The 12,542-nt window shown below is 44.4% G+C and overlaps 1 protein-coding gene across 3 annotated transcripts in view; it reads right to left on the reverse strand.

Moving 5' to 3' along the window:
• The window catches only part of MARCHF8 (membrane associated ring-CH-type finger 8), a 177,717-nt gene that overhangs the window by 31,485 nt on the left and 133,690 nt on the right, over window positions 1–12,542 (reverse strand). For all 3 annotated transcript variants that reach the window (XM_012558944.2, XM_023742085.1, XM_023742086.1), the window contains exon 3: window positions 6,686–6,736. In XM_012558944.2, coding sequence (XP_012414398.1) covers window positions 6,686–6,736 — 51 coding nt within the window. The remainder of the gene's footprint in view (window positions 1–6,685; window positions 6,737–12,542) is intronic.

The raw sequence follows: 12,542 nt of genomic DNA on the forward strand, positions 1-12,542 counted from the left end.
TTTCCCTGGAGCTGAGGCCCTGAATTTGGACTTTTAGCCTATTTTACTGTGAGGAAATAAATTTGTCTTTGTTAAAGCCATCCACTTGCGGTATTTCTGTTGTAACAGCACTAGACGACTAAGACAGGAAGAATACTCAATGTACTATGGACTGCCAGAAGAATGAACAAATCTGTCTCGGAGGTAGTACAGCTAGAATGCTCATTAGAAGCAAGCATGGCGAAACTTTATCTCACATACTTTGGACATAGTATCAGGAGGGACAAGTACCTGGAGAAGGAACTCATGCTTGGTAAGGTAGAGGGTCAGGGAAAAAGAGGAAGATCCTCAACAGATGGACTGACACAGTTGCTGTAATAATGGGGTCAAGCGTAACAAGGGTTCCGAGAATGGTGCAGGACTGGGCAGTGTTTTCCTTGTGTCCTACGTAGGGTCCTGAGTCGGAACAGCCTAGAAGGCCCTTGACAGCAACAACAACAACAACCACAACCAGAAGGGAAGTGGCCAGTGAATATGCGCAAAAGGTGAGCCAATTTAGCAAAACACGACCCCTGGCTCTCCATTAGGATTTGAAGTGAGAGAATGTGGTGTTTCTGACACCTGATTTAGGAAATAATATTGGAGTTATTATTCCCTGTCCTTGAGCATACAGAATGTGACCCAGCTGGAGCTGTGCTCAGAAGGGCTCACAAGGACACATCAACTGGGCCCTGAGGTATAAAGACAATAACTAAGATAATCTCAGAAAATATCTTTTAGGGAAACTTTCACATAATGCCAATCAGAACACAAAAGACTTTCCACTCTTACCTTTTTCTATTAGCATTTAGTGAAGAGAAATTTGCTGGACCAATGAAGACCCTCCTGACTGTCTACTGAAACCTGTACCAATGATTGTTAAGGAAATTCGAAATGTAGGATCACAATTTCTAGCCAGTCTGTGAAAAGGTAAAGCTTTCAATGGTTTTGCCCATTTGTAATGTTAATATAGACTGATGGCTCTGTAAAGTTCCTTGGACTCGGGCAGACACGGCTGTGGCAGCATGCTTGTCTGCTTCCCACTTCTGCCCCTTTGAATATATGCTGAAAAAAACTTTCTTTATGCTTTGTTAAACTTTGTGATGTTTTCCCCTACAACACACCAATGAAGCCAACTGTCACCTTTCAATGCCACTCAACTCCTCCAAGTCACCCCCATTGTTTTTATTGCAAAAACATAAGTATATTGTATTGTTGTTTTCTGCGTTATGAAATAAGAAGCAAACACTTTGCCTTATGCTTAGCCCAGAGGTCTGATTAACCTAAGTCTGTCACAGATCATCTCTGGATTTAGAATCACAGACCAGACAATCCTGGACTTCACCACACCAAGATCCATCCTCTCTGAGAAAGTGGGCCAGTAAGCCTCCCTCATGAAGGCTGTATTTCTGTTTATGCAGGTTATATCTGACACGGTTCATACTGAAGTATCTTATCTTGCTACTGTGGAAGAAAAGGCCTGGCAATCTGCTTCCATTAAGATTACAGCCAAGAAAATCCAATGGAGCAGCTCTACTCTGTAACACATGGGGTCACCGCAAGTCAGGATCAACTCGATGGCAACCGTAACAATAACAACGACATCCCTGCCTGACGGTAACAATATCTAGGCAAACATTCAAGGCATCTACAAGAGTCAAAGCTCACATTTGCTGGGGTCTGCGTGCCAAGCAATACAACAGCAGTTATTTTAAGAATTTTGAGTGTTCATTAAATATCCATTCCAACTTCTCCGCAGGAATATTTGATTAGCTGGAGGCTTATAATGCTCGTGATATCTGAGCAAAATTACACAGAGTGTTAAAAATATTCTACAAGGCCCCAGCCTTCAGAAGTTGCCTCAGATTAGGGTGCTGTTTGGCTGCATGGAGCAGGGCATCAGATGCCAGGCTTCATGATGACGTGCAGCTGTCTTCTCTTTCTGCTAAGTGGCTGCCAAACACCAAGCTGCCCCAAGGAATTGTGTCGCCTGGGCCAAGTCCAGTTTCCAGGTTGGATCAGAGTGTCACCCTCAGGGTAAATTCATGTCATGGCTTGCTGCTGTCCTTCCTGCACCACAAACCTTCCCTGAGAGGCATCAGCAGAGTCTCCGTAAAGCATGACCCCTATGAGTAGCTTGGCCAAGGCCAATTCCTGGGATGTCTAAAGACATCCCAATTGGACAGAGTGACTTCAAGCTTCCTCAGGAAATTCCAATCTCCTTCTGTAGGATTTTAGTCCAAAGTACAGTGGTCCTCATTGGAGTGGCTCCAGCCAACACATAGCCCTGGGATCCCACAGTTGCCAGGAAGCCCGTAATTGGGCAACAGTGACCACTGATCAATCACTCTAGACAAACTAAGCTTGCAAATATTTGCCTCTCTGTCATCATCTCCCTACAGTAGTGGATTTCCCAAGGAGGGGAAATCTCTGTTTCTGCTCTAGTTTAACACCATCATGGCTGGTGTCTTTTCATCTCTTATGACCTGGCTTCGGTCTCCCCTCCTTAGCCACACCTTCCCAAACAGCCCTTGTTAAGTTAGGTCCCTTATAGTTCTCTACCTCACCCTTTGAGCTGTAGGTATTTTATAGAACTATGTTCTGGCAGTCTGCTTCTGTAAAGATTTACAGCCTTGGAAACCCTGTGGGGCAGTTCTACTCTGTCCTGCAGGGTCGCTGAGTCAGAATCGACTCGACGGCAATGGGTTCAGTTTTTGGTTTGGTGCTTACTTCTTTCTTCTCTTTTCATTTAGCCTTTAAAGTACAACACCTGGCACACAGTAACTGCTCAACAAAATCTGCCGGAAGGAATAAATGTATTCATGTAGTCCTCTTAAGTGTTGCCCTGGGCAACAATGTCCCTACTTACAGATGAAGACACATCTTGCCCAGGGATGACAGAGCCTGCAGGTGGTGAAGTGCACCTAGTAGGGTGGGGTGACACATACCCCGAGACAGGCGGCCACATCACCTCCTCCTGACACGGCAGGCCTCCCATGAGTGGCCCTGAAGCCACATCAGTACTTCACTGCATTCCCCAAACCAGCCCACACTCACATCGCACCCGTGAGAGCTGACACTTGACAGCTAGAGGCTGCACGTAACACTCCTCACAGCAGAGATGGCATCTGCTTGCAACCCCACCCTGCCACCTCCCTCTCCTCCTCCGCCACACAGCCTCCCCAATCCCCTCCACCACCAGAGCTCTATCTCACAAAGGGCTGCAGGAGAATCAGCGGCAGGCGAGAGGACAGTTCTCAGTGGCATAGCGGAGAACATAGTTTTTAATAGTTAGGTATTAATTTCATCTTAGAAAACAAACCAGCAAATCAAACATGTGACTTAGGTATTTTATAATGATATAATACTGTTAGTATTAATACAAAGCAAAGTACTGAGGAAAGATTTTGCCACCAGCATTGCCTGTATGTCCCAACATTCTTCCTTTATTAACTCTCTAAGGGGATCACATCTAGATGCCATTTTACAGACCACATAGTTAAGCCACAGCAGACCTAGCAGCAATTTGTACACGCTGTCTAACCTGCCTGTTTCCTTCCGTGAAAATTGAGGCTGGCTTCTGGTCAGTCTGCACGTGGTGAACCTCCCAGACACACTGGAATACCCAGTCACTGTGTAACAAGATCCACATGGAATACTATGGGACAGGTTTGGGGGTTTAGCATCCTGCACAAGGGTCAGCAAGAGGTAGCCTGCATGAGCAGGATGCAGATGGCAGGTGACTAAGTGACCAGCACAAACCAGTCCTGGACACAGCCTGGGAGTGAGAGTCCCAGGAAAAGCCTCCTAACATAGGGGGATCCAGGTGCTATGAAACAGCTCTTACCTTCCGCCTCAAAAACATGACACATGCTTAAATGCACCTGCTATACTGAAGACACAACTTGATGTGTCATGGCCTGAAGTGCCCTCAAGCAGTAGGTTCATTTTACAATGCTGCAATGAAAAACTGCCTTCTCAAAAACAAAGTTAGCTTTCACAGCCGTCCTGCCCTCCCCTCCTCAAGCTCCACTGAACTAGTTCGTACCAAACAATGTTATATTGGCTTTCTTAGCTACATCACCACCCATCCACTGCTGTCGAGTCAGTTTCGACTTACAGCGACCCTAGAGTAGACAGGGTAGAACTGCCCACAGGGTCCAAAGCTATAACCTTTCCGGAAGCAGACTGCTACATCTTATAGTTTGCAGCAAAATTTCGCCCCGCAGGGTTCACTGGGAACTTACACGGCACAGTCAGAGGTTCCAAAGGCACACGTCATTCCTGAGATGTTCCCATGACCACAGCAAGTGGCCAGGGACCCCTACTGCGAAAATGGAAAAGGCCTAAATCATCGTGACTCCACTCTGCCAGAAGGCTGAGGCTTTCCCAGTTCCTTTTTCCTGAGCGTATAAGGTGTGGAGCCTACGGGAAAGCTCCAAGAGGCCTGTGGTCACGTGTGTCTCGCTCATCACTTCCTGCCAGCACCCAGCACAGTGCCTGGCCCAAAGAGCACGCAGTGAAAATGTGTGCGAGAAGGAAGAAAGGAAAACTCCAGGGAAGGCCTTAGAGGTCGTTCTACTAAAAGCCAGAGTTTGGGTTAGATTTCCTCATTTTCACTTCACAAATGGTCTGCCCTTGATTAGCAATACAATAACAACGGCGACCATCAAGGACTGTCCTGGACCAGTCAATCTAAGCCCACCAGGGACAAACCTGAAGTTCAACAAAGTCAGGTGTACTGGCTCACTGCAATGAGAGATGCCCCACGGATTCCTGACAAATACTACCTCTAAGACGCACCAACAATCCTCAAGACCCATCATCACCCCAATTTTATTTATGAGGAAATTAAAGCTCAGAAAAGTGTCTCTCCTCAAGGTTACATGGCCAGTAAACTCTTGCCCATCTGACCCCAAAACCTTCACAGAGCAACTCACAATACCCACATGCCTGTGCCAGGCCCATAGCTTTTTCTCTAGATACTGCAGGTCAGTCATTTTCAAACTTTTTTTTAACTGTAGAAAGAACCTTTCCTTCACATAAAACCTTACCCCAAAACCATAAACAAACTGAGAGACACATCTGAGTTACTGGATGACGTCCTCCTTTAGAAATGCCCTCAGCCAGCCACTTGCCAAGGAAATGAGTTCCACTTCATCTTTAAAAAAGGTTTAATTCAAGGTAATCAGACAGGCCATCTGGATCTGACACCTTCTCAGTCTTCTTGCTGCTCACACATTAACCACCCCTTTGAAAAGTGGTAAGGCAATAATGATCTACCAATACGCCGTTTCATAGGTCTAGAATTACCAGCTGCAGGAAGAGCAAAAGAAAAGTGGCTGGAACAGGAGAGAATAGTCAGTGAAAGGCATTTAGATGATGTGGCTGAAGCACACAGCTCGAGTGATAGGTCTGGTGGGAGACGAGGCTAGGAGAGGCGTCAAGGACCAAACTCTGAGTGGCCTTCAACATCACGCCAAGCAGTCTGAACTTTTCTTCATACACAAAACTAAGCGGAAGAGGGGTATGATTAAATCCCAAACACACCTGAGGACAGAGCAATCAATGTTTGAAAAGGATTTTCAACTTTTACTTGAAAAAGATAAGTTAATATGAAAGCATGAAAATACCTGCGCGGTTAGTAAATAAAAATGATAAACAACGTGGCTATGCATTTAGGAGGCCTGAGACAACAGTACAGCTTTTGTGACACCGTTCAAATCTTCCCATCAGAACCCGTGTCAACGTTTAGCAGGCTGACAAAGACATGGGGAGAAAGTCAGTACCCGCAAGGACTGGGAAGGGACCGCAGTTGGTCGAGTCCACGTCACGGCTGAGAGGGGAGCACAGTGTGAGCTGCGGAGCCATAGCACGCGTGCGGGGTGCCGTCTGCTGGCTCCCGGGTCACCCTAGCAGGCGGCGTGCTCCTAGTAGACTAAGTGACCACAAGTATGGCAGATGCTGGAGGATGGCTGATCCATCCTCCACACTGTTCCCTTTCCTAGCCCCCACTCCAGTTAGAGGTGACCCTGTAATCCAGTTCTGGCCAGTGAGGTATAAGTAGAGTTTAGCCAACCGGGTGGGGCTTCTGGGAAAGCTTTACTTTCCTGCTAAAGAGGGCCAGACTCAGCTGATAGACTCCACGGTGCCTGAGGCTCAGCTTCCAGCTTGAGATCATGTGGTGTTAAGCGGGAGAATGACAATGTGCTCAGGATGGAGGCCCAGAGAGATTAGGAGCATATGGGCCCCTGGCAACATCTCTGAGCAACTTCATCAGTCCCGGACCCCCTACCTGCAGACATCCTGTCATGTGAACCGTATAATCCCCTAATTACTTAAGTCACCATAGCTAGTTCTCTGTTACTTTCAGTCAAATGCATTCCTATTTGAAGTAACAGATTCTCTGAGATTTCTTCTTCCCAGAAGTCTATGATTTCTACTGGAAGAAACCGTGTTTTCTCCTCTAAGTCACTCCTCCTAACTTAATACCCTCGTAAAATTGTCCCCCTATAAAAACAACTGTGACCCATCACTGTATGGTCCCAGAGCACATTAAAGAAATGTATCAATCACTTCACATCTTTAAAACAAAGAGTATAAACACATCCAGTATAAGAACAGAAACATCCCAGACTACAAGAACAATGTTTTAGTGGCACTGTACCTTACAAATGTTACTCGAATGACTCATGGAATGTCCCAAAGTCTTCTCATGCTGCAAGGAAACCAGACAGGTATTAAGTATCAAGATTACAATGGACAAAGAACAAGTAACTGATCCTAACAATCCTACTGACAAATTCTTCCTTCAACTAAATTTTCTGAGCACACCCCTATTAAATACTGGGCCAGGTATGAGCTGTTGGAGAATCTGGCAGAGATGTGAATAAAACAACAGTTCCTGGCCTAAAGGAACTTAACATCCGATGAAGGAAAGAGCAGGAGTTTGGAATTAACTGTAACAATAAGAGGGCGTTAAGTGCCTTGAGACACATCCTACTGGAGATTCAGAGGAAAGAAGGGCACATTCAGCTGTAGGTAACATAGTCCAACTTATGAGGAGACACAGAATAGCGAAGAAGAAAGCAGGACAGCTGACTCTACTTGAGTGATTTGACTATGTCCTGGGTAGTGTAATGGTTAAGAGCTCGGCTGCTAACCAAAAGGTGGGCAGTTCAAATCCACTAGCTGCTCCTTGGAAATCCTATGGGGCAGTTCTACTCTGTCCTACAGGGTTGCTATGAGTCAGAATCAACTCAACAGCAATGGGTTTTCTTGGTTTTATGTCCTGGGTAGTCAACAGGGACATGGCCCAGACCACGTCTTGTCCCTGGAGCCTGTTTTCCTCCCAGATCAGAGAAATCTGGGAGTGCTCCTCTCCTCACTTCTCATTTCTCACCCTCCACATTCAGTCACAAAGCCTTGTATCAAATTCTTCCTCTATCTCACATCTTATCTGCACTTCTATTGTCAATGCCTTCCTTTAGGTTCTTCACTTCTGACCTGGTCCTTCTGCCCTTTAGGTGGACCTCCCTGGTACACAAAAGTACTTTTTAGAAAGTCCTTTTACTTTTTGAAAAAGTGCACACTCAAAAACGTAAATCTGACCTTTAAAAATATGAAAGGAACATTTCCTGAATCCACTCATCCTTGCTCTACACCTAAATGAGTAAAAAGCTTTTAAAAAAGGAAATGACGATGTTATTTAGATTTTTTAAAGTATCTATTCTCCATTCAGTTCACATGCCATGCAATAACCCCTGGTAAGTCCAAAAGAAGGTTAAGGTGTAATTAGTAGGTAAAATAGTATTGTTCAATTAGAAGTACAAAGGAGTTAGTGGATCACTGAAAAATTCCTTTGAGGAAGAATTAATTTCATCCATCAAAGCTCTCCTTAAAGAGAGCTAGCCATCAGCAAAGTCTTAATTTTCCACTTCCCCTCAACCCACCAAAATATAAACTGCCTTTGACTTCTGAACACACTGGAAACCCTAAAGTGCTGAAGAAGAAACTGAAAGGTTGGTGGTACAAACCCACCCAGCAGCTCTGCGGGAGAAAGGCCTGGCAATCTGCTTCCATAAAGACTACAGCCAAGAAAACCCTATAAGGCAGTTCTACTCTGTCGCATGGGATCGCTATGGGTCAGAATTGACTTGAGAGCACACAACAACAACGAACGCAAGCAAAGATACCGTATGTCCTGGATTCTTTGTACAGAAAAGTCAACTAGAACAACCATTACATTATCCACTACCGCACAAGGAATAGCTAGTTTGACACCATCTGGAAGTCTACAGAGAAGTTCTGAGGTAGAAAGAGAAGCTATAAGTCACACTCTAGACCTTTCTGACATTCATTACTCTGCAAAGAATGGACTGAAGGTGAGAGAGCCCAAGCTGCTACGCCAGATAACATAAATCCAGACAAAGAGCTAAAAGGTGCTCTTTACCTTATGAACTTCATACAATCGCCGATGCAAGCCTTTCTTCTTTTTTTCTTGTTAGAACAATACTTTGCGTTGGTAAAATTAAACAAGTAACCAGCCCCTAAAGACACAGACTTTTAAAAGGCAGAAACCTGCAAATATTTAGGATAGCTTACGCCCTATTTAAAGGAGTGCTGGTGGCACAATGGTTAAGTGCTCGGCTATTAACAGAAAGGTCGGCAGTTCAAACCCAAGAGCAGCTCTGTGGGAGAAAAGGCATGGGGATCTGCTTCTGTAAAGATTACAGCCTAGGAAACACCACGGGGCAGTTCTATCTGTTATACAGGGCTGCTGTTAGTTGGAATCCACTCAATGGCATTCAACAACGATCTACTTACTATTTGGTAGGACCTTAATAATTCAGTTCCCACAGACCACTTCTTTCTTTTTCCAAACATTGCTATTTAATGCCCATTTACTTGGACTTACAGAAAAGTCTAAAAAGTACAGGAGCACACCAGACCTACTTTCAGAAAGCAAGATTTATTCATCTGAGTCACTCACTCCCACTTCCGGGCTGTGTGCTGACTAGATGTGAAGACTGTGTGAGACACAGAACATGGACAAAAACAACCTGAGTCCCAGTCCTGTGCCAAAGACCGTGGACTCACACACCTACTCCGAGACGGTGTTTTGATAAGGACAGCACAACTAGGGCAAAATTAGAGAATGCCATGAAACAGTACAAACATACATCAGGGCGCGGGCGGTTAACACTGCTCAGCCTACAGTTAGAATGTATGTTTCTGAATGAGGAGGAGGAAAAGCTTGCCGAACATCAATGTCAGGAACTAGAAGCAGGTATGCCAAAAACAAAAGAGTTCCAGTTCAAGACAAAACCAAGCTTCAGTGCCCAAGCAAAAAAAGTTATTTTTCTAAGACCGTTAATTCTTCCAGCCAATGCTTAATGGGTACAATCACTTGGAACTTTAAAAGAGATGAAAGGCTTCCCGTGCCCTTCTCCCTCAGATAAGGCCCTACGAGAGGCTGCACTGTGATCCCACACCCTTCCCTGGCCCTCTCTCACGTCTCAGTCTCTGTGGGGGGCTCCTGTCGTCTACCGTAAATATGGGGCTCCTCAGAACAGCCCCAGGCCCTCTTCTCATTTGTCGTCTTCCTTAGACCAGTGCTTCTCCAAATGTGTGCACCTGAATCATTTGAGGATCTTGTAAAAATAGGGACTGTGATTCCTTAGGCCTGGGGTGGGGTGGAGATTCTGCATTACCAATAACCTCCCAGGTGACTTCAAAGTTGCTGGTCCCTAGAATGCACTTTAAAGTACAAGTTCCATTCCAAATCCTGGACCAGAATAATCCATAAGGGCTATGACTCACTATTTAAAAGGCAAAGTATGACAATTGTGAAAGTACATTTCTGTGTAAAGGATGACAGTGAGCTCACAATTGAGTCCATACAGATAAATCCATCAGGAACCAGATTCATAAACGGACTGGGAAAAACTGAGTCTGAGGGTGTGAGAAAGCAAAGTTTTGTTTACGTAAGAAGCTGTCAAATCACGAAGACAAAAACAAGCTTTGTTGAAGAATAAGGGACATTTTGCAATTTAAACAGTCTTGTCAATGCTATGTTGCAAGTTCATGAGTGGCTCCAATAAAATGTACTTTGGGGGTAGAACTGAGACGTAGAGCCCACAAAGACCAAACACCCTGGAAAGCAGAAGTCAAGAACTATCAAGAAGACAATCGGGTGAGATGCCTAAGCAAGTTTTTGGGAATCAGTATAAAAGAGTCGAACAACAGAACTTCATGTGGCTGTTTGCTGGAACTATGATGAGGGCCAGTCTTTAAAAAGACAAACCAAAAGAACTGTGTGTAAAGATATTCCTAACTGCCTGCCCAACATTCACTTCCCTATTTCCCCACCAACAGGACCCCAACTTTGTTCCGAGCAGCAATGAACCCAGCTGAAAGTTCTCACTTTCCCAGATTACTCTGCATTTGAGAGAGAAGATGTAAGAAAGTTCTCTCTAATGAAACCTAACCTGGAGATTTTCTGGAAAAACATTTTGTTTTCCTGATATAGCCATTGCCCCTTTCTCCTGCATTTTTCCTTCCTCTTCCAGCCTGGAATACAGATGAAATGCCAGGAGGTACAGCAATCCTCTTGGGAGCAAGAGGCGGAATGGTATACACCAGTAGTCTTAAGCTTTTTGGTCTTAGGATCCCTTTACACAGTAAAAAAATTACTGAAGACCCCAAAGCCCCTTTGTTTATGTAAGTTACATATATTGATATTTGCCATATTAGAAATTAAAATTGAGAATTTTAATGCTAATTTCTTAATTCTTTTAAAATAAAAAAATAAGGCTAGTTAATACAAATAACATTTCTATAAAAAAATAACTTCCCAAACAAAAACGTAAATCAGCAGTGTCACTGCTTTACAATTTTGTAAATCTCATTATTGTCTAGTTCACAGAAGACAGCTGGATTCTAATATCTGCTTGTGCATTCAATCTCTTGTAATATGCTGCTTTGATTGAAGTAAATGAAAAAAATCTGACTTTATGCAGTTATGTAATTAGAAAAGAAATATGTATTTTAATAGCCAGTTCCAACAACTGTGAATATTATTCTTTGTACTTGTATTCTAGCGTCTGAACTTGTCCACATCACGAGAGATAAGAATCAGGATCAGCACAAATCTGGTTCACAAGAGGTGAAGGTCAGACACACCTCCCTCTTCAATTTTTTCACCACTTGACACCAGCCATCCTAACCACGCACTCTCTACTACTTTGCTGGGTTCGATAATTTGTTGCAATGGCGACACAGGACTCACAGACCATACTCACAACTACATGATTTATTAGGAAAGTAACTACTCAGGATCAGGATCAACTTGGAAGTAACAAGATACTCAGGAGACAGGATCAACTTCGTCAGTCAGGATTGTTCTGAGCTTCTTCTCAGCCATGCCCGAAGGCAGGCCCTTCTCCTGGCCGTGCCAGCCGATGGCCCTTCTCTAGGCCTCTGCCCTGCTCGGGCAACTGCTGCAGCTCTTTTGGCTCTGCCAGTAAGTACCCGGAGGCACCCCACTCTGCCAGCAAGCTTCCTGCCCCAAGGCACTCAGCTCACGCACTCTCTCTCTCTCCTTGTGGACCGGCAAGCACCACCACAGCCCTCTGCCAGTTCCATAGTTCCTGTCGCTCATACTGCTGCCACCATCTCGTGCCATCTTCAGTGTTATACCTCTTGACCCAAATTTCTTCTTTGGAGGTTCCCTCTCTCTCTCATTGCCTCTCTCTGAAAACCTGTCATGTTGGCTGCTTATATAAGCAAGGTCCTTATCAATTTCAAGGCATGGCCCTCCCAGCTGGGCCACAAACTGACCAATCACCACAAGGTCACTTATTCCTTACTGGCTAGTTTTACGCACCCTATTTGCATAGTAAACTGACCAATCGCTGGTGTGTAAATGTGTAAAACAGACCAATCACAGGGAAGGCTGAGGCTCAACCAATTATTTTTGGCAGAATTATAAATCCAAGGCCAGAAAGGCCACATACAAAGAGAAATCCACTGTAGTGCAGTATTACATAAAAACTCAACAAGTGAATAGTTGTAACGTGGAATCTGAAACCTTATCAATCTGTTACCTTAAAATCAGTTGGCCTTATCTTGTACTTTGAATGGCTTTCTTAACCATACATAACTTGACAAAATCCTGCATTGGTCATTTAGAAATTATTGGTTCACTGAGTTATGCAAATCTTCCAAATACTTAAACATTTCATTATACAATATCCAAAAAAAAAAAATCACACTCATTAATACGCCCATCAATCTCATCAGAACCAAAAACTCATTGTTGTCAAGTTGACTCTGATTCATAGTGACCCTACAGGACAGAGCAGAACTGTCCCATAGGGTTTCCAAGGAGCATCTGGTAGACTCCAACTGCTGACGTTCTGGTTAGCAGCTGTAGCTCTTAACTACTGCACCACCTGGACTCTCTCTCAATCTCATCAGAAGAGCCTTTAATTACTGAAAAACTGCCAAGCTCACAGTAGTGG

Source organism: Trichechus manatus, unplaced genomic scaffold (genome assembly GCF_000243295.1).
Source record: "Trichechus manatus latirostris isolate Lorelei unplaced genomic scaffold, TriManLat1.0 scaffold00200, whole genome shotgun sequence".
NCBI classification, from domain to species: Eukaryota; Metazoa; Chordata; class Mammalia; order Sirenia; family Trichechidae; genus Trichechus; species Trichechus manatus.